Raw genomic sequence first — 26,839 nt, 5'->3', positions numbered from 1 at the left:
ATGATTTCCACCGCCCACTTTGCAATCCTACCCGAGGCCTCTCGGCACTGGATGATCTCCCCCAGGGGGAAGGATGACACCACAGTCACCGGATGAGACTCAAAGTAGTGTCGTAACTTCCGCCGCGTCAGAATCACCGCGTACAACAGCTTCTGGATTTGTGGGTAGCAGATCTTGGTCTCGGACAGTACCTCACTGATGAAGTAGACCGGCCTCTGGACAGGCAATGCATGCCCTTCTTCTCGTCTCTCAACCATGATTGCGGCGCTGACCACCTGAGTGGTAGCGGCGACGTAGATCAAGAGGGCTTCTCCGGCAGCGGGAGGCACCAGGACGGGTGCGTTCGTAAGGAGCGCCTTCAGGTTCCCGAGGGCTTCCTCGGCCTCGGGGGTCCAAGTGAAGCACTCGGTCTTTCTTAAGAGGCGGTACAGAGATAGGCCTCTTTCGCCGAGGCGCAAAGATGAAGCGGCTCAGAGCCGTAAGGCATCCCATGACCCTCTGTACGCCTTTCAAGTCCTTGATGGGCCCCATGTTGGTGATGGCCGCGATTTTCTCCGGGTTGGCCTCGATGCCCCGCTCGGAGACGATGAACCCCAGGAGCATGCCTCGGGGGACTCCGAAGACACACTTCTCAGGATTGAGTTTTACGCCTTTCGCCTTGAGACACCGGAATGTCGTTTCAAGGTCGGAGAGGAGGTCGAAGGCTTTCCTCGTCTTGACCACGATGTCATCGACATAAGCCTCGACCGTTCGACCAATGTGTTCGCCAAACACGTGGTTCATGCACCTTTGGTATGTCGCACCCGCATTCCTCAAACCAAATGGCATAGTAACGTAGCAGTACATGCCAAAAGGTGTGATGAAAGAAGTCGCGAGCTGGTCGGACTCTTTCATCCTGATTTGGTGATACCCTGAGTAGGCATCGAGGAAAGACAGGGTTTCGCACCCAGCAGTGGAATCCACGATTTGATCGATGCGAGGCAGAGGGTAGGGAACCTTCGGACATGCTTTGTTTAGACCAGTGTAGTCTACACACATCCGCCATTTCCCTCCTTTCTTTCTCACAAGCACAGGGTTGGCAAGCCATTCGGGAGGGAATACCTCTTTGATGAACCCTGCGGCCATCAGCTTGTGGATCTCCTCGCCTATGGCTCTGCGCTTTTCTTCGTCGAATCGGTGCAGAGGCTGCTTCACGGGTCGGGATCCAGCTCGGATATCCAGCGAGTGCTCGGCGACATCCCTCGGTATGCCAGGCATGTCCGAGGGACTCCACGCGAAAACTTCGGTGTTCGCGCGGAGAAAGTCGACAAGCACTGCTTCCTATTTGGGGTCGAGCTCGGAGCCGATTCATATCTGCTTGGAGGCGTCGTTGCTGGGGTCGAGAGGGACGTATTTGACCGTCTTAGCTGGCTCGAAGTTGCCGGCGTGGCGCTTCACGTCTGGCGCCTCCTTGGAGAGGTCTCCAGGTCGGCGATGAGGGCCTCGGCGTACTCCACGCACTCCATGTCGCATTCGTATGTGTGTCGGTACGTGGGGCCGACGGTGATGACCCCGTTGGGGCCCGACATTTTGAGCTTGAGGTAGGTGTAGTTGGGGACGACCATGAACTTGGCGTAGCATGGCCTCCCCAGTACTGCGTGGTAGGTTCCTCGGAACCCGACCACCTCGAACGTGAGGGTTTCCCTTCGGAAGTTGGAGGGAGTCCCGAAGCAGACAGGTAGATCGAGTTGTCCGAGGGGTTGGACGCGTTTCCCGGGGATGATCCCGTGAAAAGGCGTCGCGCCTGTCCGGATCGAGGACAGATCGATCTGCAGGAGCCCGAGGGTCTCGGCGTAGATGATGTTGAGGCTGCTGCCTCCGTCCATGAGGACCTTGGTGAGCCTGACGTTGCCGATGACGGGGTCGACAACGAGCGAGTATTTCCCCGGGCTCGGCACGCAGTCGGGGTGGTCGCCCTGGTCGAAGGTGATGGGCTTGTCGGACCAGTCTAAGTAGACTGGCGCCGCCACCTTTACCGAGCAGACCTCCCGACGCTCTTGCTTGCGGTGCCGAGCTGAGGCGTTCGCCACTTGCCCACCGTAGATCATGAAGCAGTCGTGGACCTCGAGGAACTCCTCTGCCTTGTGATCCTCCTTCTTGTCGTTGTTGTGGGCCCTGCCACCTTCCGCAGGTGGCCCGGCCTTGTGAAAGTGGCGCCGAAGCATGACGCACTCCTCAAGGGTGTGCTTGACGGGCCCCTGATGATAGGGGCATGGCTCCTTGAGCATCTTATCGAAGTGATTGGCACCTCCAGGCGGTTTCTGAGGGTTCTTGTACTCAGCGGCGGCGACAAGGTCCGCGTCGGCGGCGTCACGTTTCGCTTGCGACTTCTTCTTATTCTTCTTCTTGGTGCCGCGCTGAGCGGACGCCTCAGGGACGTCTTCCGGCTGGCGGCCCTGGGGCTGCTCGTCCTTCCGGAAGATGGCCTCAACCGCCTCGAACTTGGTGGCGATGTCCATCAGCTCGCTCGCCCTGGTGGGGGTCTTGCGACCCAGCTTGCTCACCAGGTCACGGCAGGTGGTGCCGGCGAGGAACACACCGATGACGTCCGAGTCGGTGACGTTGGGCAGCTCGGTGCGCTGCTTCGAGAATCGTCGGATGTAGTCCCGGAGAGACTCTCCCGGTTGCTGGCGGCAGCTTCAGAGATCCCAGGAGTTCCCAGGGCGCACGTACGTGCCCTGGAAGTTGCTGACGAAGGCTTGGACCAGGTCGTCCCAGTTGGAGATATGCCCTGGAGGCAGATGCTCCAGCCAGGCTCGAGCGGTGTCGGAGAGGAACAGGGGGAGGTTGCGAATGATGTGGTTGTCATCGTCCGCTCCACCCAGCTGGCAGGCCAGTCGGTAGTCCGCGAGCCACAGTTCCGGCCTCGTCTCCCCCGAGTACTTTGTGATGGTAGTCAGGGTTCGGAACCGGGTCGGGAACGGCGCCCGTCGTATGGCCCAGCTGAAAGCCTGCAGACCAGGTGGTTCGGGCGAGGGGCTCCGATCCTCCCCGCTGTTGTAGCATCCCCCACGCCTGGGGTGGTAGCCTCGGCGCACCCTCTCGTCGAGGTGGGCTCGACGGTTGCGGTGGTGGTGCTCGTTGCCGAGGCGACCCGGGGCCGCAGGCGCCGTGTTGCGCGTGCGCCCGGTGTGGACCGAGGCTTCCCGCACGAATCGGGAAGTCGCAGCGCGATGCTCCGAGGGGTACCCCTGCCTTCGAGAGGCAGAGCTTTCGGCCCGTCGGACCGCGGCATCCTCCAGGAGATTCTTGAGCTCTCCCTGGATACGCCGCCCTTCGGTGGTCGATGGTTCCGGCATCGCGCGGAGTAGTATTGCTGCTGCAACCAGATTCTGGCCGACCCCACTGGAAGCCGTTGGCGGCCTTGCCCTGACGTCGTCGGCAATGCGGTGCTGGATGCCCTGGGGTAGATGACGCGCTTCTCCGGCCGGAGCTTGGTCTGCCCATTCCTGCCCGATGTACCGTCGGAACTGCTCAAGTGTTCCTGCTCCCTCGTCGAGCCTGGCCTGCATCTCGCGGATTTGCTCGAGCTGTACGTCCTGACCCTCCGCAGGGACTGGGACCACAACTAGCTCCCGAAGGATGTCAACGCGAGGCGCAGGCCTAGGGGGATCGCCGTTTTCCGGCATACCAAGATGGTTGCCTTCGCCGGGACCCCCTAGATCGACGTGGAAACATTCACGACTTGGGCCGCAGTCCTTGTCGCCGAAGTTGCGGCTACCATCGGAACAATCAGAGAGGCAGTAGTCGCATGCGGTCATGAAGTCCCGCATGGCACTGGGGTTACCGAGCCCGGAGAAATCCCAACAAAAGTCGGGCTCGTCATCTTCCTCGGAACCCGAGGGTCCGTAGGTCGAGACGGCCGTCAGTCTGTCCTAGGGCGACCGCATATGGTACCCCGGAGGGTTGGTACATGCCTTTATGAAGGCTTCCACCGAAGCGAGGTCGCTTGGTGGGTCGAAGCTGAATCCAAAAGGCACGAGATGGGAATCGGTCGGTACCTCTTGGTCGATGGGCGGTGACGAAGTCGCGTCAGGGGCGGACTGCACCGTTGTCTCAGATACGAGGGCGACGCCCAGCAAGTCCTTCGCGAGCGTGCTGGCGTCGTTCATCTGCTTGGGGTTGGCGTGTTGCGGGGAAACGGCGCTCGTCTTCGTCTCAGACGCAAGGTCGATGCCCGACGTGTCCCCCGCTGGGGCGCCGGTGTCGTCGACTTGCTCGACAGCCGACGAGGTGCTGCCTCTTGCTTGGCCATGGTTGCCCCGTCTCCTCCTCCGTCGGTGGGGGAGGTGACGGGACAAACCCGGATGTTGTTCTTCCGCCATGTGGGGAAGACGTCGTTGATTCCGCCGCCGGCGGGCGGGCTGACGGTCGCCATTGTCGCTGTCGTGCGACGGAGGAAGGAGTATCATGTCGTAGCTGTCGTCGAGGGACATGAACTCAACACTCCCGAAACGGAGCATCGTCCCGGGTTGGAAAGGTTGCTGGAGACTACCCATCTGGAGCTTGACGGGAAGCTGTTCGTCAACACGCAACAGGCCCCTACCTGGCGCGCCAACTGTCGGCGTTTCGACCCCAGGGGGTCCCTGGACCGACGAGTAAATTGTCGCTGCGTGTCCCAGCCCAGATGGGTCAGCGCGAGACGGGACACAAAGGGGGGAGAACAGTAAAGGGGAACCCGCGGCCTTCGTGTTGTCCTGCGCCCAGGGCGGATGGATGCGCTTGCAGTAGGGGGTTACAAGCGTTCGCGTGGGAGAGAGCGAGAGCCTTACGCTTCGGCCCGTTCTCCCGCGCGGCCAACCTTCTCGTACGAGAGCCCTGGACCTTCCTTTTATAGGCGTAAGGAGAGGGTCCAGGTGTACAATGGGGGTGTAGCAGTGTGCTAACGTGTCTAGCAGAGAGGAGCTAGGGCCCTAAGTACATGCCGTCGTGGCAGTCGGAGAGGTTTTGGCACCCTGTTCATCTGATGTCGTGGTCGTCGGAGGAGAGCTGGAGCCCTGCGGAAGGATAGCTGTCGGGGCTGTCGAATCCTTGCTGACGTCTCCTTGCTTCCGTAATGGGCTGAGAGCCGCCGTCGTCGTCATGGAGCACGCGGGGCGCCATCATTATTTGTTTACCGGGGCGAGCCAGATGGGACGCCGGTCTTGTTCCCCGTAGCCTGAGCTAGCTAGGGGTAGGGTAATGATGCCCCCCTGTGACGTGGTCGGTCCGAGCCCTAGGTCGGGCGAGGCGGAGGCTCCTCCGAGGTCGAGGTTGAGTCCGAGCCCTGGGTCGGGCGAGGCGGAGACCGTCTTCCGAGGCCGAGGCTGTGTCCGAGCCCTGGGGTCGGGCGAGGCGGACTCCATCGTCCAGCGTCGAGGTTGAGCCCGAGCCCTGGGGTCGGGCGAGGCGGAGACCGTCTTCCGAGGCCGAGGCTGTGTCCGAGTCCTAGGGTCGGGCGAGGCGGAGTCCGTCGTCCAGCGTCGAGGTTGAGCCCGATCCCTGGGGTCGGGCGAGGCGGAGATTCCTATGGCGCCCGAGGCTGGACTTAGCTGCTGTCAGCCTCACTCTGTCGAGTGGCACAGCAGTCGGAGCAACGCAGGCGGTGCTGTTTTCTTGTCAGGTCGGTTAGTGGAGCGGCGAAGTGACTGCGGTCACTTCGGCTCTGTCGACTGAAGAGCGCGCGTCAGGATAAGGTGTCAGGCGATCCTTACATTAAATGCTTCTGCGATACGGTCGGTCGGTGTGGCGATCTGGCCAAGGTTGCTTCTCTGCGAAGACTGGGCCTCGGGCGAGCCGAAGGTGTGTCCGTTGCTTGAGGGGGCCCTCGGGCGAGACGTGAATCCTCCGGGGTCGGCTGCCTTTGCCCGAGGCTGGGCTCGGGCGAGGCGATATCGTGTCCCTTGAGTGGACTGAGCCTTGACCTTAATCGCGCCCATCAGGCCTTTGCAGCTTTGTGCTGATGGGGGTTACCAGCTGAGATTAGGAGTCTTGGGGGTACCCCTAATTATGGTCCCGGACAAGATCAGGGTAAAGCACCGAGGAAGAAGCCCCCCGACGAGGAACAATCATGGGAGTAGGCTTGAACTTTGGAAATCGAAGAGGCCCTACCCTTCGCTGAGGAACCGAGGACCACGATTCCTGAAATTCTGAATTACGAACAAGAGAGCCCAGGCGATTGAACGCAGAAATTCTAATCTGAGCCGGATGCCCAATACCGCCAGAGAACTTTTTGCTGCGGATTGGAACCGCATTAGCACCAGTGAGAGGAAGCTTAACAGTATCTGCATAAGATAAGCTCTTCTTGCGCCAAACAGTCAACCAGGAGGCATTCTCCTCACCAATAAATTTCTTGAATTCATGAATCTAGTTAGGGCCACCACGGTTCCAAAGATTGAAAAAGCTCTGAATTCCGCACGATCAATACACTTAGAATTGTAGATATGAAAACCCACAGCCTTCTAGGAAACTGAAAACCGGAAAACCCGATCAGAAAGCTGATGCACCTCAAAGTCTGCCGCAAACCCTCCCAGGGCAGCTTGGAGAAGATGGCCAACAGAATCCGAATTCAGCTTGAAAATGCATCTTCCAAAAGAAACCACCAATCAAAAGGACGACAGAAGTCCAGGACGAGCAGGACAAACCGAAGAGGCCAAACAAAGCATAAGGGAATCCTCGAAGACGATCCCGAGCCGAAAATCCAAAAGCGCTAGGTCCATGCTGGAGGAATCAAGAAGACCAGGGAGCAGGGGAGCGGGAGGAAGGAGAGGACCTGAACCTGGAAACCGTCGAGGGGAAGGAGGGGGGAAGCCGCCACCGCCACCGCGAGATCACTGTACGGGAGACGCCGCCGCATCGCCCCTATGGGGCAGCGACAGGGAGCCCATATCTGCTTGTGATTCAACAGCTATATCTGGACAAGATACACGGCTGCACATTCGTTGCCTGCGTCGACAAGGGGCGGTGACGCATGCGCGCCGCCACGCGGCCGCCACCGTTACACCGCCTCACGAGAGATGACCGGCACAAAGGGAGAGGAGACACCGACTCCTATGGGCACTTGAGGTAACCTGACGATCTAGGAGTGTCGTCATCAGCGGTCGCACCTGGGTCAGGTTCTGGTGCAGTTTAACAGTGTGCTAGATAGAGATTGTGTGAGCGCTTCTATCTGGAGCCTCACAAAATCGATCACGACCACTTCCCCAGATTCCATTCCACAAGCGGCTAGCATCTGGGGAGCCCCGTATATCCGGCAACTGCTTATGTGACTTGGAAGCGGCAAGTTTGACGAATGGAGCTCCACGTACAAAATGGTGAATCGAGTCGAGTGGTTCTGAATCCATGGTCCGCCACATCAGCCGAGATCCTGCCTTAGAGCATCTCCAAGAGAGCCCAAAAACCATCATCCTAATCCTTATTTTAGGATAAAAAGAAAAAAACACGATCCCAACAGTACCCTTTCAAGCAGCCCTAAACCAACGCAGGCGAATAAATCTGTGCACACCGCGCAAAAATTCGTTGCCGCCCAAGCTCCCCATCCAGCCCCGTACGTCGTTCCCGCGTCCGTTTCAGCATTTGGCGCCATCCCGCGTTGAAGCTACGCAGACGTGATTTCGCGGGCTCACCAAGCCATCGACTGTGTTGGTTTCTGTTGGCTGCCGCCACTTCGAAATCCACCGATGGATCCAGAAATTGTCGATTCTTTGATGCCACCGTCAGCTGCGCCGTCGTCGTCCAATCTAACTCCAACGTCCCATAATTTTGAGGTATCCAAATCTGTGTAGCAGTAGAGAATTTTTCTTGCGGCACCTAGGGCTGATATAGGTGTTATGGAGATTCACCTACTCCTTGATTTGTTAGACATTGAATGGTGAAAACTGAATTTGTGGTGAATGGTGAAGTTCATTATTTCTGTTAATTTGAAAGCTACGTTCTGGTGAAAGCTGAAGTCCACGTTACAGTAAATATCCCTTTAGTTCATTGATGTTCAGTCAGTGATGTTTTCAGTTATGTTCATTTGTATGTTTAGAGTAATTTATGCAACGTGCAGTGCTGTTTAGAGCAATTTGTGTGCATCATGTACTGTATGTTCAGTGATGTATTTTACAATCCAGTGATGAAATATTTTTTTACATAGGATGTACTTCAAATGGAAGGAGGCTATTATAGTAACCTGATGAACGAGGATAACAACAATAGTTCGTTCGATGAATTCAATGTTGTTTGTGAGCAGCATATTTCTCCTAACGTTCCTTCTTCTAGACCAAACCAGAAAAGGTCTGGTAATTTCACTCAAGAGGAAGACACTTTGGTTGTATCCGCGTGGCTAAACATTAGTTTGGATGCTGTGAATGGCACAAATCAGACTCATGGTACATTTTGGAAGAGAGTTTATAATTACTTCCACACCAATAAGACATTTGATTCTGCTCGATCACAGAGTTCAATATCTCATCGATGGGGTTCTATTTTGGAGGCAGTAAACAAGTTCTGTGCTTGTATATCAGATATCGAAGGTAGAAGGCAAAGTGGTGTAACCTTGCAAGACAAGGTAACTGTTGTATTATTTTTCTTTGTTTTCATATGTTTCACACAACATTGGATGATTTATTTGCATGACACCTGCAGATTGTTCAAGCAATGGCTCTGTTTAAGTCTAGAGACAAGGATAACAAGTCATTCCAATTTATGCATTGCTAGAACATATTGCGTAATCAACTAAAGTGGCATGAGAAGCGAAAACAGATGGAGGAAATCAAAAAAGTTTCACATAAAAAGCGAAAGACAAATGTGGATTCTAGTCCTGGCATTTGCACTCAAATATCCGAGGATTCAAGCAACTGTAATATTGTTAATGAGAATACAAGGGCAGAGGATGAACCTCCTAAAAGGCCAAGTGGAATAAAAAAACTAAAGAAGCACAACGTCGAGGTGGATCCGATTCTTACTTGGAGGCTTCTAAGCATTTCTTGGATAAAAAGAAAGAGTTGGATGCTGAAAAAGAAAAGAAAAAAGAGGATAGATTCCAACTAGCATATGAAATAGAGAAAGAGAGGCTTCAGCTTGATCAAGTAAGAGCACACACCGAACAACTAAGGGCTGCTACAGAACAAGTACGGGCTGCGAATGAGGCAAAAACTCTAGAGGTAAAGGAAAGTGAGGTACAGATGAAGAAAATGTTAGAGGAAGAAAGGATTATGACAATGGACTTATCCTCCATGCCTAATCACCTTCAACAGTTCTACAAAAATTTACAAAGTCAAATTACCGAACGCCATGTTTCTAAATGAGGTGGTTCTTTATCTTCACAGAATACAAGTTCTGTATTGACATGAGAGCTAGTTCTGAATAAAGGTGCTTGTGTCTAGTGACAGTTCACCTAGTTCTGAATAAAGATGCTTGTGTCTAGTGATAGTTCACATATTTATGAATACATGTGCTTCCGTTTAGTGCTACAATATTGTTTCATATTTGTTTTTCCATAACTTTTCAATATAAATTTGGAACATCCTTTTTATTACAATACCTTCGATTGTTTATTACAACAACTAAAAAATACAAAATTGGTTGCAACTGTTTTCAATACTGATCTGAATGATGTTGCCAAAGGTGCTCGACAAGGTCATGTTGCAGCTGATGATGAGTTTCTTTGTCCCTGATTTTTCGATGTGTCTCTATAAATTCGTCCAAATCGGGATGTTGATCATGGGAAGGCTGCACATTATCGCCACCATCTTGAAAACGTTCATCAGGGTCGACTTCACCCTCGTCTTCAACAATCATGTTATGCATAATAACACATGCTTTCATTATGTCGCCTAATGTTTCCTGATCCCAAAAACGAGCCGGTCCACGAACAATAGCAAAACGGGATTGTAAAACTCCAAATGCACGTTCGACATCCTTCCTTACAGCTTCTTGGGCTTTAGCAAAATATTTTCGCTTATTCCCTTGTGGTTCTGGTATAGTTTTCACAAAGGTTGCCCACGATGGATATATGCCGTCAGCTAAATAGTAACCCATGGTATAGTCATGTCCATTGATGTTGTAGTAAACTTGTGGAGCTTGCCCTTCAGCAAATTTTGAAAACAGTGGTGACCGGTGAAGAACATTGATATCATTGTGCGACCCGGGCAAACCAAAAAATGCATGCCAAATCCATAGATTTTGTGAAGCAACAGCCTCTAATATAATTGTAGGCTCATGTAAATGGCCTGAATACATGCCGTGCCATGATGAAGGACAATTCTTCCACTTCCAATGCATACAATCTATAGAACCAAGCATTCCTGGAAATCCTCTTTCTTGTCCAATTGCAAGTAACCGAGATGTATCCATTTCATTAGGTGCTCTCAAATATTCATCCCCAAACACTTTAATAATTGCCTTCAGGAACTTTTTCAGACTCTCTATAATCGTACTTTCTCCGATACGAACATACTCATCTGTAGCATCCGCAGCTACTCCATATGTTATCATACGAAATACCGCGGTGACTTTCTGGAAACAACTTAATCCAGGTGTACTGGCTGCATTGAACTTGAACTTGAAGTAGTCATCATGATCTTCTACTGCAACCATTATACGTTTAAATAGATCGCGACTCATTCTATACCTGGTCAACGAAAATATGAATAGTTAAATAATTTACACATGATCCAAAATAGATAAACAAACGATAATTATACCAACCTTCGTCTGAAATCAGTTAAGCTAAACGTAGAATTGTCCGCTAAGTAATCTTGATACATTCTTGCATGTCCTGCTTGTCTGTCTCGAAATTTAACTAAATGTCCGGGGATAGACCCACCATGCTTTCTTTTACTGTGTGAAGGCTGATGAAAGATATGATACTCGGCGAAACTAATTTCTTCATCATCGTCTGATGACGACTCATTCAATTGCAACAGTGATTGTCGAATATTCATGGCTCTATGGCTGAGCCAGATGAAACCTAATCACATGTACTCTGATTAAATGGACTGGTCGGCTCCACATGATTTAATCGACAGCAAAAACAATAATCAATACAAGTGGTCTCACATGAGCTTTCCGGCGTCGACCTGGAATAATCAGCAGCGCCTGGGGAAAAAATCAACGCCACTACGATGCCCTATGCCACCAAGTTTTAACCAAAAGAATGAACTGTACGCCAGGACGTTCGGTGGCGGCGCAGGAAGGTTGAGATGGCAGGTGCGCGCAGGAAGGTTGAGATGGCAGGTACGTACGACAGTTGTGGGCCTTTATGGATTTAGATTTTGAGAAAATCTTGGGATCTGTTGGAGATGGTACGCATAGAATGGAATTAAGAGATTTAGGGAGATCCTTATTCCCTTGTATTGGGAGATTATTTTTTGGGCTCTCTTGGAGATGCTCTTACGCCCGCGACAGCTGTAGCGTCTTCACCTGTCATTTCGAGTTCGTTGTCGGATGCATGTGGTAAATTAGCCACGGATGGGGGGGTGCTGGGGCTCTGGAGCGGCGTATGCAGCAGGGATCGCAATATTCCGGTAGCAAATTGCTACTTCTTTAGTTGCGTTTAGATTAAAGGGGATTGAAGGAGCTCTAAGATGAAATTTCCATTTTTTTTTTGACGGGGAGAATTCTAAGTTTTGTATTAGTCGTTGTGACTTGTGATGACTACTTTGAGATGTCCTCGGTGGAGCCATATGAAGAGAGCTCTGTCGATTGGTCATTGACCGCTTCGGCAAGGATAAGTTCGAGCTATTCATCACAGATGTTTCAGATTCGTCCGGGTGTACCTTGCGTGCAACCCCGTATATTGACAGATCTGTTAGAGATCTCCAAGCTCTCCAGAAAAGGACTCTTCAAAATCAGTTTTAAAAGACATTTAAATAATTAGAAGGGGTAGATTTTAATTCTTTCTCCAACAGATCCATTAAAGCGGCAGATTGTTTCTGTTAAATCTAAAAAATCTCATTTCTAGCTACAAATGAGTGAGTTTTAAGGGCTATGAAAAAAGTTGGTAGCGCTTTAGAGGAACGGTTGCAGACATGTTTTTTTTGTTTTCCCAAAAAACTGGATTTAGAGTAGATTTATGGAGAGCTTTTGGAGATGTTCTTGGACTTGGGTCAGCTGATTGCCGTATGAGCGCGTGTAACACCAAATCTGTTAGGCTCTTCCTTTTTGTCAGCTCTCTGTTAGCAGCTCATTTGGTTGCTAGTCGGTCCTTGGTTCTCATGTGTTTGTTCACGTGGCTAATAATGGCAATACAGTGAAACGCTCTTGCGGGTTTTCGTAACCTATAGCGGTGACAGATAGATATCGGTAACTGGGATAACTAACGAATTAATCTTTATCCTACTAATCGTGTTTGATTGACATGGATTATATCCAGCGTAAGGGCTTGTTCGGTTAGCTCTCAATCCATGTGGATTGAGTGAGATTGGATGGGTTTGAATCCCAAACAAGTCAAACTTCTTAAGAATTTTTTCCAATCCCATCTAATCCATGTGTATTGGGAATAACCGAACAAGGCCTAAAATGGAGCAAGGATGACGCTTGTGAAAGTGATGTTGGTGGCTAAAAAGGTGTTCAGGTGCTCAAGACTTGAAAAAAAAATAAGAAGAAAGAAAAACAAACCCCCCCTGAAGATCATAAAGGCAAAAAAGTATAAAGATAGAACGAAAGCAAATGCGCTTTCGCTTTTCTTATGTGTGGGCTGAATCTCATATAGGCCTTACTTTCAGAAACGAATCACGCATCATATGGGCCTTTGGAAAATGCACTGTTCTCAAGAGTCCATATCAGCTTGATTTTGGTCCGCAGACCAAACGGGTACTGACTATTGATCTTTAGTTACTTCAATTTATTTACTTTAGTCCATACATTATTAAAATAAGTTAGTGACTAAAATAAAATAAAATATAGGTACTAAAGATTAGTCCCTAAAACCCACACCCCCCTTCATGCGTGTGGAATTAAGGCGCATTTCCTTGCCCTCAAATAAAAAAAGGTACGCCTTATCAAAGAAAAAAAAGGTACGTTGCCACCAAAAGAGCCATTTCCAAAACTTTCTTCACCTTGGCCAAAAACTACGAGAGCATGCGTGATCTAGGAATAACCCCCAAACATCCACACGCCAACGACCAGTTCATGGACAAGACACATGGTGGTATACATGCCAACAAACAAAGTTGCCCGTCGTAGACACCAATGCTTCGCCAGGTTGCATTGCACGTCAAGCCACCGAGCCGGCGATCGCCGACGCCGGTTTCGCGCTTCCCTTCGAGCACGGCCTTGGCCTACAAAACGTCACTCGTCCCCTGCTCAGTTCTCCGTCACTCACACCACCGCTCCGGTCCCCGCTGAACTGAAAGATATATATGCAGCTGATGAGGCCCGTCGCTCGGGGCCTTGCCCTGAAACCGCTGAACCCCATCGCAGCCGCAGCGAAGGGCACGGTTCCGAACAGGGCGTGCTACGGGCTCCTCCGGCCCCTCCTCCTTCCCCGCACCAGCCATTCGTCTCCGCTGCCCGCGCCCTCCTGTCGTCGTAGCGTGCGAGGAACGGGGCGCCGCCAGTGCCCGGCGCCGATGGCGAAGGCTCGCGACGAGACAGAGCGTGAGCCCCAGGCGCCGCCGCCGGCGATGATGGCGAAGCAAGGCGAGGAGGAGAAGGAGGCCGCGCCAGAGCGCAAGCCGGCCGGGGAGCGCAGCATGGCGTACCAGATCTTCGCGGGCCTCTACGTGTGCGCCTACGTCTTCTGCTGGAGGACAGGCGAGCTCATCTTCCTGAATGCGCAGGATGCTCTCGACAGGCTCCGGCGACACGTTCGCGACAAGCTCTTCAACCGAAAACGATGATGTAGTATATGTTTTTGGGTCCTTCAACAGCCACGATGATTTGTATTATGTTCGTCTTTCAGTCCAATAAATGTGAGGAGTTTCTTGCACACAAAATATGCAATGCAATGTATGCTCGGTTCAAAGCTTGAAGTTTCCCCTACCTCGTCGGCTGCTGTCGTACCTGTGAACTGTGACGCCGTGGTGACATTTTTACGCCTGTGGATTTAACCTCGGATTCACAGGAGTCAGGAGCCCATTTGGAGGAGGGCAAGAACTGCAAATGAATTTGCAAACGAAGACAAATATCTATTGCTATTAGGGGCGGTAATGTGCTATAAATTTCACACTACAAAATTTAAGGTCCTATTGAAATCAGGTTGTATTTCTATTCACTTTAAACTAAAACTAATTAAGTATTCAAACAAATTGTTAAAAGACATTTGGATCGTGACTCTAATTGCTATACACACCGATCGTTGGCCACCGGATCCCTATCAAATTTTTTAGTAATAATAATAGAGAAAAAAAAAAGAGAGAGGATGTATACAAGTGAACCAGTCCTAGCATGTCCTGAAACCAACACATGTCAATCAACTCCACTGAGTCGCAATCTTGATGGCAGCCATATGGCAATCACGCAAACAACCAAAATCCCATATCGCTGATACCAAAGCTTCCGCCGGCTGCACCGACCGGCCATCCATTTCTAATTTCTTGTTGATTGATCGAGCAGCACGACACAGCTGCTTATTATATATATATACGGGGTCGCCTGCTTCGTCTCTGTGTCGCACTCGCACTCTTCCCCTGAGCTCCTCCGCCGCAACATCTCGAACTTCCCCCACCCTTTTTCCTTGTCTTCGGCTCCATCAATCGCGCAGGCAACCAGGCCGGCGGGAGCGATGGGGAACTGCGGGACAAAGCCCAAGACCAGCGACGGAGACGACGCGCCTCCGCCCGTCGAGGCGCAGGTAGCGGCGGGGGCGGCCGAGGGGGAGCGCAAAGACGACGAGGAGGTCGCGGCGCCGGAAGGGACGAGCCAGGCCCTTGTGGCGCCACAAACTGAGGTGCGCAAAAATGATCTCAGCTTTTCTGAACCATTTCGGCCTTTTCTGTAACAACTGGCCCATGGTATGTACAATTTTATGGAGGTCGTTGGGTGCTGTGATTGCGTTCATCTGAAAAAAAATCCCTAAACTCATGTTTAGCAAGTTGTTAAATACCTGCTGAAAGTAAAAAAAATAGTTTAGTCTTCAATAGGTCTTAATATTTAGAGAGTAATTTAATTTTGAATTTGAATTTGGTGGGTCCAATTTCTTTTGAGAATGGGAGAGATTTGGTGCGTGTTAAAAAAACTAGGTGTCTCTGGGTACTGAAACCTATAGACACTGCAATAAAAAAGTTTGAAATTGGCACCTACAACAGTACAGTAGTTGCTGCGGTGCACAATCCAATTAACTGAACCTAAGCATAACTATAAATTATTTGAACCATAATTTAAAGGAATAAGCATAACAATTAATTATCTGAGCCCGTTATATGAACCTAAGCATAAATGTAAATTGTCTGAATCATGATTTAAAGGAAATAATAAAATAAAAGAGCGAGCTCTAATTCTTGTGACAAAGGAGGGGCTAGCGTACCAGTCCGTCCGGCGGAGGCGTCAAGGCGAGTCCTTCCGACATTGGCGTCTTTCAGAGGAGTAGAGGAGCGTCTGTCCGAGGGGCAGAGCGTGCCTCGTCGGTTGAAAAAACTTGCCAAATCTATATACTAGCCTACGCGGGTGTGAAAATAGTCAGCGGGAATTGTTATCGGGAGTGGCTATCCAGTCTCTAAACCTAGAGACCAAAGTGAGTTATATCTTATATGGCCAGTAACTAAAATTAGCAAGTCCATTTCAAGAACGATTAGAGAAGCGTTTTTCACTTTACTTCTTAAATTGAAGATTTTGAGAGTTGTTTAGAAAACAATTGAAGATGCTCTTAACTTTCTGAATCAGATCCGCTATAAAAATATATAACAACACAATTGTTTTTTAAAAATCTATATATTTCTCTGGTCGCCTCAAATCTTATATTTTTTAGATTTTTATCATCCATGTCATAAGCTATTATGTTCTTACAGAATCTAAGTTGATCGATGTTTCGACCAAGTATATTTTAGCTTTCTTATAACCTTTAGGTCACAGTAGCTTTCTCACAACCTACGATTAGGAATAAGATTTTTACAACTAAATAAAAAAGACTCTTAGTTCTCATGCATGTACGTGCATCGTGATTAATTGCTGCATTAAATATTTTTTATCCTTTGATTGATGTTATAAAATAATTAGTATGATGGCTTGGGCAAATAGTGTGGCTACACTTGTTATGGTAGTTTTTTTTGGCAATTATAATTCCATTGTAGGACCGGCATGCAATGAAATATTCACTAGCATAGTAGCATATGAATAATTTCATTGTAGAACGAGTTTACAACGAAAACTCGGTCTGCAAAAACTATTCAGATGTGTTCGGAACCGGTACATAAATGACAATGGTAATAATTAACATTTTTATTGGCGGTAACAAGTTTCAATAGTACGGTATCAATTTGTAGATTGATATCTAATTATGGTTGAACTTAAATAAATATGGTTTAACTCACGTTACAAATATGTGAACCAAACAACAACTATGTTACATGATAAATGTTAAACTGAAGAAAGTTTTATTGTATGAATGTAAACTAATAAAATCTATTTCGATTAAAAAATATTGTCATGAAAATATCGGCGGGCCTTGTCTCACTGCCTACGTGTGGCAGGAAGTTACGACCACGACAGTCGAAGAAAAAGAGCATGCTGAGCCAAACGAAAAAACGGAGGAGTTTGGCAAGGAAGACGCTGATCACGGCGAGGAGAAGGAAACGCCGCCGCCGACGGAGGCCCCTGAACTTCCGGCGTCTACTCCGGCGAGCGTCGCCTGACGGCCGATGCACACCCAAACCGACGGCGTTCTTACTACTTCCATTTTTTTTTGCTTGCAGAATGTTTGGAGGCATGGGCGGGATCCCAAATTCCCAATGGCACAATTGTACTGCCGTTTTTTTTTGACAACAGCTCTACTTTTCGATCTGTGTTGTCTTGTTTTCCCCTCTCGCCATTTCTCGCTGTTTCGTACGAGTACTGTCGTTGGTTTGGAGAGCGTGTGAACTAATGTAATGTTTGACGATGAATTCAAAATTCAAAAAGGTACAATGAATTCAAAAAAAAAAGAAAAAAAGTAGAATGAATCCATGCATGTGTGTGTATATCAAATATAGATGTACATGAGGCACGGGCCCGTTAACCCGGCCCGAGGCCCGTTTTTTTGGCCCGGTTCGCGCCCGGCCCGGCACGTATGGGATGGGCCCGGGCTGGCACGGCCCAGTGGAGCAGGTCGTGCCTGGGCCGCTGGCCAGGCACGTGGGCCGGCACGGCACGGCCTGCTCCACGCGGAGAGCCCGGTCGGGGCCCGTAGGCCGTAGCCGACGCCGCCCGTGCCCCTTACCTCCTCGCCTCCTCGCCCCAAGGGGCCCACCTCTCAGTCCCTCCGCTCGCACTCGCATTCGCACTCGCACCCTGCTCCCTCTCTCTCTCCCGACTCGGCGGCGATTGACTTGGCGATTGGCGATTCCCCTCCGACGCCTCCGTCGCGGCGCCGCCCCTGTCCAGCGACTTCGGCTCCCGTCCCCGACGCCGGTGACCTCGATCCACCAGCTCCTCTCTAACCCCTCTCCCCTATCCAATCCCCTCTCTCTCGGTGAACTATGTGAGTTCGTGTTGTCGTCTCATCCTCCCCTCCGGCCCTCCCCAGCTCGCCGTCGTCTCTAATCGGTCTCTGTCTGTCGTGTGTCGTCTGGGTGGCCCCCGTGTTCTCCGGCATCGGGCTCCGGTAGCACAGGTAAACCCTAACCCTAACCCTAGATCTTTCGTAAACCCTAACCCTAACCCTAACTGTATAATGTTTTGCTCTTTTGTAGGTCAGTTGCTGATGCCTCGTCTTCCTCCTCTGGGGTAGATCGGGCACGGCGACTGCGTGCTCCGTTGAGGGACGTTGCTGGAGATCGGCCGTCCGCGGTGAAGGTCGCCATGGCGGATGATGACGATGTCAATCCGGTCACCGGCAACGACGACCTTCGCGCGGCAGGGCTTGTCCCAGATGACGAAGACGACATCCAGGCTGACGCTGCTGCTTTGCTCGGTATCGATCTAACCTCTGCTCCTGTCGATCTAAGTTCTAATCCGACCAACGCTGGTGGAGGGCCTGCTACGGCCACCGATACTCCGGTCGGCTCCACCAGCACCGATGGTGGTACTGGTACCTCATCTGTTGGTAAGCGTAAATCTACTGTCTGGGTTGATTTTGATGAGGTATTTGAGAAAGTGAATGGGTCCAATGTTCGAATTGCTGCTATTTGTAGAATGTGTAAGACTCGTTTATCTGCTAGATCTTCTGCTGGTACTGGGCATTTGCTTAGACACCAGAAAGCTTGTAAGAAGAAGGTTGATCACGCTGCTAGGGTCCAGTCTAGGCTTGCTTTCAATCCTGATGGTTCTACAGTTCAGGTAAAAGAAAACAAGCTTGGGGAAGAATATTTGGAGATTCCAGTTCAGGTGTTGTTGGTCCTCCCCCTAGCTCTACCCCTTCTGCTTCATCTTCATCTGCTATTTGTGAGCTCTCAGCCTACTTAGACAGTGACAATGTCACTTCTTATGAGGATGATTTTGATATACTTCTCTGGTGGCGTGACCACAAGCTAACATATCCAGTTTTATCCATAATGGCAAGGGATATTATGTCTGTTCCTGTATCTACTGTCTCTTCGGAGTCTTGTTTCAGTTTGACAGGGAGGATAATCGAGGAGCGACGACGACGCTTATTGCCTGAGAATGTGGAGATGCTGACTTGCTTAAAAGATTGGGAATTAGGAGAAAAGAGAGAACAACATGCTGTTGACAATCCAGAGCTTGAGGACTCATTCCAGAATTTATTTCTTGATGAAGATGAACCTGTTGCTGCTTAGTTGTAGTCTTCTAGACTGTGATGTGGTCATCTGACATGTGCTTTCACTGCTTTGTCATTGAGTGATTGTGATAGAGTCATTTTGTATTGTAATATACATCTGTAACAGATACAAATTTAGTGATTAAACTTTTGAGCTGGCTGCACTCTTTTTTCCTTTCTAGGGTTTCTCACAAGGGTGAGTTTTACCTAGAAAGGTTTTTAATGAGGCAGCATTGCACAAAACAGCTCATTTATTATATTTGTCTATATTTTCTGCTGTTTTTTAACTTTGGTTAAATTTCTCTATGTTTTCTGCTGTTTGGGATCTCTGACGGGCTGATGCTGGCACGACCCGTTTTTTTGAGCGTGCCTAGCGGGCTGGCCCGGCACGAAAAGTGGCCCAGAGGGCCGTGCCTGGGACAACGGCCAGGCACGTGGGCTCCCTAGGCACGACCCGTTAAGCCCGTGTGCCCGGGCCGGCCCGTTGGCTGATGGGCCGTGCTTCCCCGGGCCCGTGCCGGGTCGTGCCGGGCCGGCCTGTTGGCCATCTATAATATCAAACAGGACTCTGCATATATGCATGCAGCCGGCGGTACGGTCATTGTAATTTCGAGACGAAAAGCAAACAAATCTTGCATTGGATCGGAGGCGGATGCTGGACGACGAAGTAGAGCAGTACTAGCAGCCAGCCAGCCAGCGTTGACGAATGAATTTAACGAAGCGCGTGTACTTAGATAGGGCGATGGTAGACACCGAGCGCGTCGAGGAAGTGCCCAGCGCGCGCGTGGAAGCCAACGATGCAGGACCCGGCAGGCGCTTCCAACGCGAAGGGGTCTCCCACGGGCGCCCCGCGCGTCCTGTAGGTCCTCACGTTGGTGACAAACGTCAGCGACCTTATGACGCTCGTCGGCAGGCCCGCGTACCCGCCCGTCGTCCCGGAGACTCCGACCAGGAACTCGTAGGGCTCGAGCTGAAGAACCTTGTCCCAGGCGTCTTGGCTGCCCCATGGACCTGCGCCTTGTTCACGCCCGTCGCAGTCGGTGTAGGAGAACTGGAGCGAGTCGATGACCGCGCCGTGCTTGAGCCACACCGCCTTGAGGCGGTGCGGCGGCGGCGTCACCTCCATGTCGATGTCGCGGAGCTCGCCTCCTGCTCCTCCCTCCAGCCTGCTCTTCTCAGGCTGCGGTCCAGACGACCGGGAACAGTAGTAGTGCTGGGACCAGATTATATATTCATTCGTTTTGCATGCATGCATGCATATGTGAAGAAAACAAAAAGAAAAGAAAACCTTTTTTTCTTCTCTTTTTGCATGTGACGAAGGATCGGTCGGAGCACCGCCGGCCGTACGTACGTACGTACCTGTTCTTTCTGAACTGAAATGTCTGTATAATTCAGCGTATCGAGAACCCTCTCTATCGTGGGCCTTTTCTTCCTGTCCAGACCCCAGCATAGTGGCACTAGCTCGATGCAGGCCTTCACTCTTTGCACATCTGCATCCTCCACCAGCCTTTGCTCCCAGTACTCACTTGCCTGCTTCTATCATATTGCAGTAAGTTTCTGAGCCGCCACCACGAACTGAATTAAAACACAGATCTATAGCTAGAGAGCGAGAGATTAAAGACAGTAAACATGCATGTATATGGCGACGAACAGAGATAATCTCCTTGCCTTTTTGAGGGGATCGTAGTAGCCGTAGATGGAGCCGTCGTCGGCAGCAGCAGGTCCTGCTAGTATTTCTTTGATCACAGTGCCCAGACTGTACACGTCAAACGACTTGGAGTATTGCCCATCGCAGAAGAACTCGGGTGGCATGCATCCACTGCACGCATAATTGCATGCACCCCCAAGACCGTACGTGGGTCATGTCAAAGCTCTATTATTTAGTTTCACCACTTATCCTATATTTCGGACTAGTTTGGAAAATTCATTTTTTCCAAGGGATTTCTATTTTTTAAGGGAAAATGAACTACTGCCTCTTAAGAAAATTGAAATTTTTTGAAAAAATAGGGTTTCCAAAATAGCTCTTCATGTAAATTAAAAGTATTTATAGCCATAGCGCGCTATATATAGAGAGAGAGCGAGAAAAAAAAACTTACAACGTCCCTACAATGTTTCTCGTGATCCGGGTGGTTTCTTGCGCGCCCATGAATCTCGACAGACCAAAATCCGCAATCTTCGGCTTCATGGCACCGTCCAGGAGTATGTTGTCAAGCTTCAAGTCCCTGTGAACAATGCCTTTGCTGTGGAGGTGGTTCAAACCCTCGCAGACCCCCTTGATGATCTCATAGCGTGACTGCCAATCAAGTGATTCATCTGTTTGTGTACGTACGTGCAAGGCAATGAGGCTTGCATGATATAAGCAGATATATTTACTAATTATAAACAGATGGTATATAAAATGATTAGCAGCATGCTTGGAGCAGATCGATTAAAAGACCACACACCAGCGACATGCTTCCTCAGGCTTCCCTTCTCCATGTACTTGAAGCAGAGGGCTCTTATCTTTCTGTAGACAGGGCGTCCGTCAGGCAGAACAGTGGACGACGGTGTATACCCGTTGCAGTAGCCAACGAACTCCACGATGTTCTCGTGCTGGATGCTCCTGACCGCTCCGAGCTCCTTCTCGAACTGCTCATCATCGTCGTCGCCGGCCGGTTGCTTGGGGTTGTTGTTGTCCGTCGTCGTCGTCAGCCTCTTCACGGCGACCTCTTCCCCATCAGGCTGCGGCAGTTTCCCCTGCGATCGAGCGAGGAGGGTTTGAAACATGCACATGCATGCATGATGAGTGCGTGAGATCGATGTGTGGTTCAGATCATCATACCCGATAAACCACTCCGAAACCACCACGGCCGATTTCATCAGAGAAACCATCCGTGATGGCGTGCAGGTCCGCGTACGTGAAGCTATTCCCAGTCCCAGCTGCTGCAGCCTGCGATTGTGCCAAAGTTCCAGCGGCCGTCGACTGCATTTCCATCTCCAATAATCCTTCTTCAATTCATGGATAGTTAGAAAAGGTTTCACGCACGAATTCGCAAAGAAAAAAAAAAGAGAAAGAAATCAACTGACCTGCAAATTATATATGAATAAGCTAGCGTAGGAAGAACCAGCAGCTAGAACGGATCGAGTGCCAACTTTGTGCGACCATGGGAGCGAGCTAGGGAGAGCCGTATATATACACATATATAGCAGCTGGAATACGCGATTACTGTAATGTGCACGACATGCGCATGATGCGGGCCGATGGAGCTTACTATCCATGTGCATGCACATTTGTATATATATTTGAGTACACAACTGAAAATTATTGCTAAACAATGTTTAGTTGAGTTGACTCCAATCCTTAAACGATTCGACTCAGATGCGAGCATGTTACTCCTGCATCTATATATATCATCACTCCATAAATAATGAGCTGTCAGAATATGCTCAGCCACGAAGTGCAACTATCACCTTGACTAGTTCTCTCATACATATTTATATATGATCTTTCATCTTTGTTTCAAAAAATTTCTATTTCTGTATTTTTTTAGTTTGTTATTTTGATATATTTTTTGTTCGATCTAGACCATTATATCATTAATTATAAAATCTAATGATCTATGCATATTTCTTTAGACTGTATCCGTGAACCCACGCGGCTCCTTTTAATACTATTATATTGTATACATATACTCCCTCCATCTTCAAATAAAATATAAGTGATGGGAGTTTGTCAAATTATATTAATTTTGATCAAGTTCAAAAGAAAGGTACTAATATCTATCACATTATAAAGGTAATATATGGAAATACATATGTTTCATACTATATCAATCATACTAATTTTGCAATATAAATATTGTATTTCTTATAAATTTAATTTAATTTAAAGATAAATTTACATTCATATATTTTGGACAGAGATATAGCAGTTCTAATATGAAAGAACCATTCCTTGCATCCCAGTACCAAGTTACGAAATAAAAGGAGTGTGATATATGATTTGACCAGTCAGATGCCTGCGTCGTCCGAGTAGGCAGTTACGAAATTGTAATACCCAACTTTTAATAAGAAGGGGAGCTAATATTCCTATATGAATGTGCTTGCATTTGGAGATCACATGTAAAGTAAATAGAAAAAAAATCTTGCATAGCATGCTGGTGTTTTTGTATGAGGTGCATCTTAATGGAAATCTGAAGATTTAAACCCTACTTGAATTCAAATTTCAAAAGGAAAAAAAATAGAGAAAAGAGAATTAAAATCTAGAAAGAAAATTCCAATGGAGATTAAATATCCCTTCTGTAATTAAATAATAGGAACGAAAATAAATAATTGATGCAAACAGTAGGAGTTATATTCATATTAGAATTCTATTGTAAATTTGCAAGACTGAAAATTCAAAGCCACAATTTGAATTTAGTTTGAATCTTTGATTTGGAAATAAAACAGAAATTATAAAAATAAAAAAGAAAAGAGGATGAGCCCTTGCGGCTGGGCCGAATCCGGCCGGCCCACTACCCCAGTCCTTCCCACGGCCCAACCGCGCCTCACGCGCGCCGACATGGGGGACCTGCGTGTCGGCGCCTTAAGACCGGAGCTGCGCGTCCTCACTGCTGCATGGGCCCTTTCGTCGGAGACTCAAGATGGCGCTTGCGCTGGTGTTGTTGCGATGTGGGACCCGGATTTCGGAACCGTCCCCCTCGCGCCGGGATCGAGATCCTCTGACGTGGGGAGAGGGCACTGCCGCGTGGCCCCCGCGTGCGACAGGGCCCGCGTGCAGTGACCCTACTGCCCCCTGCAGTACGTCAGAGGAACCTTTCCCCTCGCGCCGAGCTTGCCTCTGACTGCGACAGCTTCACAACAAACTCGCGCTAGGATCCCGGGGCCGACCCGGCCTATTCCTCCTCACCCGAGCCGATAAAAAGGGACCCCTAGGACCTCGGCTAGCAAACCTAACCCCTGCAAGCAATTGGAGCTCCGGTGATAGTCAAGTGCACCCGAGAGAGAGAGGAGGGAGTGTGGAGCGGGAGCCGCAGAGCCATCAGCTCGTTGTCGGCCCCATCTAGGTCCGGATTTGAGGATTAGGAGTTTCGCCCGTGCCTGCTGAAGGTGTGGGTGCCGCGGGCATGTGGAGTGATCGATCGAAGCGAGCGGAATTCGTCGTCGACCATCTTCCTCGACCGCAGTACCGCGCAGGACCGCGGGCAGTGTTGCATCCGCCACCATATCTCGTAAGATTTGCATCCCCGAGTTCACCCGTTTATGCGCTTCGCATAGGATCTATCTGAGCCAAGAATCGCGTATCGGGGCTTAGGCAAGGGGATCACCAGCGTGGCGACCGTCGTGGGTGGTCAGCGCCGTCGTGCTGGTGCGGCAGGTGAGAGACGACGACTGCTGACCGTAGATTTGCTGGTATGCGACCGAGATCTGATCAGGGATTACCGTTTGGGCGGTCGCGTGTATTTTAAAATAGGGATGAAAACGGGACGAATACAGCCGGATACAGGTCATCCCATATCCTACCCTAATGTATTTATCTCGGATACGGGACCAGATACGGGTAGTTAAGATTCAGGACAGATATAGGACGGGACCGGGTAATAATCCGGGCGGGTAAGAAACAGATAACGAATACTACTCGGATAGGTACCGGATAATTGTCGGGTAGTTCGTCCCGATGATATTAATTATCCAACCATCCAACAAATACATAAATTAAGCAATACATAATCATGTATATGATAGATCAAATGTAGGAAAGGAAACCGATAAAATTGACATCATGCAGTTCAAAGTTACTAATCACGAGGACATTGTAGAACCAACACCACAATATTAAAAATTCATAAAATATTCTAGTTTCACTCAAAAATTGTAAATAAGTTACAAAAACTAAGAAACATTTTATACAAAGATAACTCAAGTCCTCATATGAAAATGATAAAGTAAAGTATTGATTATGTTTAAACTTGAATACTTACAGTGATTTCACATGTAACTCATACAAATAAGTGAAAGTGAAACGGAAGAAACATGACATCTTATAGATCCTATGATCCAAACATTTTTTATGGTTATATATGAACATATGTTGTGCCTCCGTAAAATTTAATGATTTTTTGAGGCTATTTATACATCATTTAATTTCTTGTCGTAGAAAATCATCAAAATACAATTAAATACATAAAATAATGTAGCGTCGATCGAAAATTGCAAATAAGTTACCAATACTAATAAATAGTCTCTACAAAGATAACCTTAAATTCCCACGTGGAGATAACATTAAGCCCCCCACATAAAAATGATAAAGTATATTAATTTGATATAAATGTGGACATTATTTCAATGATTTTGGCCTAAAGATATATTTAATCAAAAAATGATGTACTACAAAGTTATAGATCTCTTCGAGCTCTACAATTTTCATATAAACTTTATCTTTATCCGATTTCATATGTAAAAGTTATGATTTTATAACTATATTATTATGCAGGAAATGAAAAAACGGGTACCCGAATTCTGGGTACCCGTATCCGACCCGACTATCCGGGTATTTACCAGGTACTCCTCGCTCCGTATCCGACCCGAATCCGAAGGTTCAGTATCCGGGTATTACCCGTATCCATCCCGAATATAAAAATACCCGAATCTGTATCCGAAAAAACGGGTATTCGAATTATCCGAACCCGACCCGTTTTCACCCCTATTTTAAAATCTGAGCTGTTGATAATGCATCCCACGCGTAGGATTGGTTCATAGGATCATGTCACACCCTGATTTAAGGGACAAAGCCGGATGCATCTCATACATGCGCCAAAGAAGACAACATATATAATAACAGAGTGTATAGAGATAAATGTCATCATAACATCAGAGTACTTATTACATAGCGGAAGTCTTAAAAAAATAAAAGATAAATGTAAAACGAACTAAATCCATCCTTGGCGTCAATAAGTCAATTCGGAGACGCCATTAGATCAGATCAAACTCCTCGTTGTGTGGCTCCTCTTGAACCACATGTTCTTCTCCTGTGGGGGGTCTGAGACAGCAAGGGTGAGCTCACACATGATCATAGCTCAACAAGTTGTGGAGAAACCAGTGTGCATGAACTTACCAAAGGTGTGAGTTCATGTGAAGTGTAAGGCTGATCAATAATAGTGGTTAAAGTTGAGCATTGTTTTTAATAAGTTGGTCAAATTTTATTAGCAGTTACTAAATGTAAGTGAATACCAAAGCATAATAAGAATAATAGAACAAAATTAATAAATAATCTCATGCAATGTATATGACAAATTGAATTTAAGTTCCATAAATTAATCATGCGACAGTCCTGAGCTGCTCATGACCGTGAGCTCGGCTAGTATACCAATTTTACACTCTGCAAAGGTTGTACCCTGTACCCACAAGTCATGTTACCCATCTGCCAAGGGATTGCGACTCCCATACACCTCTACCAAGGAAGCGAGGCAGGCCAACACTACGAGGCCTTTACAAAGTTCCACTAGCTTACGAAAACACGCTACAGTTTATGGGAGGAACACTTGCAAGAATCCCCCTTCTGACCGCCATCACAGCAAAATCAACACGAGAACCTCCCTGCATGCAACTCCCCTACTGCCCTTGCCCCTTTCGGGTAAGGTAGTCTTCCACTAGCTTTCTTAATTAGTCAGCCAAGGGCGTCCCATTCCACTCTTGTGGTGGCACGTGTTTCTCAACTTAAGCTCCATGTTCCAATTAAAGATAATGATCTTGACATGAACATAAATAAAATAACAAAATAATTGGAACATGGATATAATGAAATATTAACCCAAAACCATGTAAAACAATAGCAAAACTACCGAAGTGATTCAGGGATAATAAGGTAAAGAGATAAACAGTCTAGGGTGACCTATCGGGTCCCATCAAAATTAAACCTATGCATGAATAAGTGGTATTAAAGAACGTTATTGGGTAATAAAAGTGGTCAATGGCACAAATTGCCTGCAATGAGCTCCTGCTCAGCTA

The 26,839-nt window shown here is 48.5% G+C and overlaps 4 protein-coding genes across 6 annotated transcripts; 2 read left to right on the top strand and 2 right to left on the bottom strand.

Moving 5' to 3' along the window:
• Positions 1-9,597: 9,597 nt before the first annotated feature.
• Positions 9,598-10,599, bottom strand: LOC103637143 (putative nuclease HARBI1). Its single transcript, XM_008659397.1, has one exon. It carries the CDS (start codon positions 10,597-10,599, stop codon positions 9,598-9,600), a length of 1,002 nt encoding a protein of 333 aa, XP_008657619.1.
• Positions 10,600-14,313: 3,714 nt separating this feature from the next.
• On the top strand, positions 14,314-16,941 carry LOC103635615 (uncharacterized). Its single transcript, XM_008658028.4, has 2 exons — positions 14,314-14,893; positions 16,632-16,941. The coding sequence occupies exons 1-2, from the start codon at positions 14,729-14,731 to the stop codon at positions 16,791-16,793; spliced, it is 327 nt and encodes a 108-aa protein (XP_008656250.1). The 5' UTR covers positions 14,314-14,728; the 3' UTR covers positions 16,794-16,941.
• A 343-nt stretch (positions 16,942-17,284) lies between these two features.
• On the top strand, positions 17,285-19,110 carry LOC109941664 (uncharacterized). The gene is made up of 2 exons (XM_020542848.1): positions 17,285-17,749; positions 17,829-19,110. The coding sequence occupies exon 2, from the start codon at positions 17,938-17,940 to the stop codon at positions 18,538-18,540; it is 603 nt and encodes a 200-aa protein (XP_020398437.1). The 5' UTR covers positions 17,285-17,749; positions 17,829-17,937; the 3' UTR covers positions 18,541-19,110.
• A 318-nt stretch (positions 19,111-19,428) lies between these two features.
• Positions 19,429-22,102, bottom strand: LOC103635614 (putative receptor-like protein kinase). 3 transcript variants are annotated; one of them, XM_008658026.2, is made up of 7 exons: positions 21,920-22,102; positions 21,675-21,841; positions 21,298-21,589; positions 20,950-21,166; positions 20,522-20,672; positions 20,213-20,383; positions 19,429-20,066 (listed from the first exon to the last, which is right to left on the bottom strand). In XM_008658026.2, exons 2-7 carry the CDS (start codon positions 21,825-21,827, stop codon positions 19,584-19,586), a joined length of 1,467 nt encoding a protein of 488 aa, XP_008656248.1. In that variant the 5' UTR covers positions 21,828-21,841; positions 21,920-22,102; the 3' UTR covers positions 19,429-19,583. The 3 variants fall into 3 exon arrangements, with proteins under 3 accessions (XP_008656248.1, XP_020398434.1, XP_020398435.1); XM_020542845.1 differs by having other exon boundaries at positions 20,213-20,389; positions 21,920-22,032; XM_020542846.1 differs by having other exon boundaries at positions 20,213-20,389; positions 21,675-21,838; positions 21,920-22,018.
• Between the last annotated feature and the right edge of the window lie 4,737 nt (positions 22,103-26,839).

This window comes from Zea mays, chromosome 8 (genome assembly GCF_902167145.1).
Source record: "Zea mays cultivar B73 chromosome 8, Zm-B73-REFERENCE-NAM-5.0, whole genome shotgun sequence".
Classification (NCBI taxonomy): domain Eukaryota; kingdom Viridiplantae; phylum Streptophyta; class Magnoliopsida; order Poales; family Poaceae; genus Zea; species Zea mays.
Note: the sequence above shows the minus strand (reverse complement) of the source record. Positions and strands in the feature narration are given on the sequence as shown.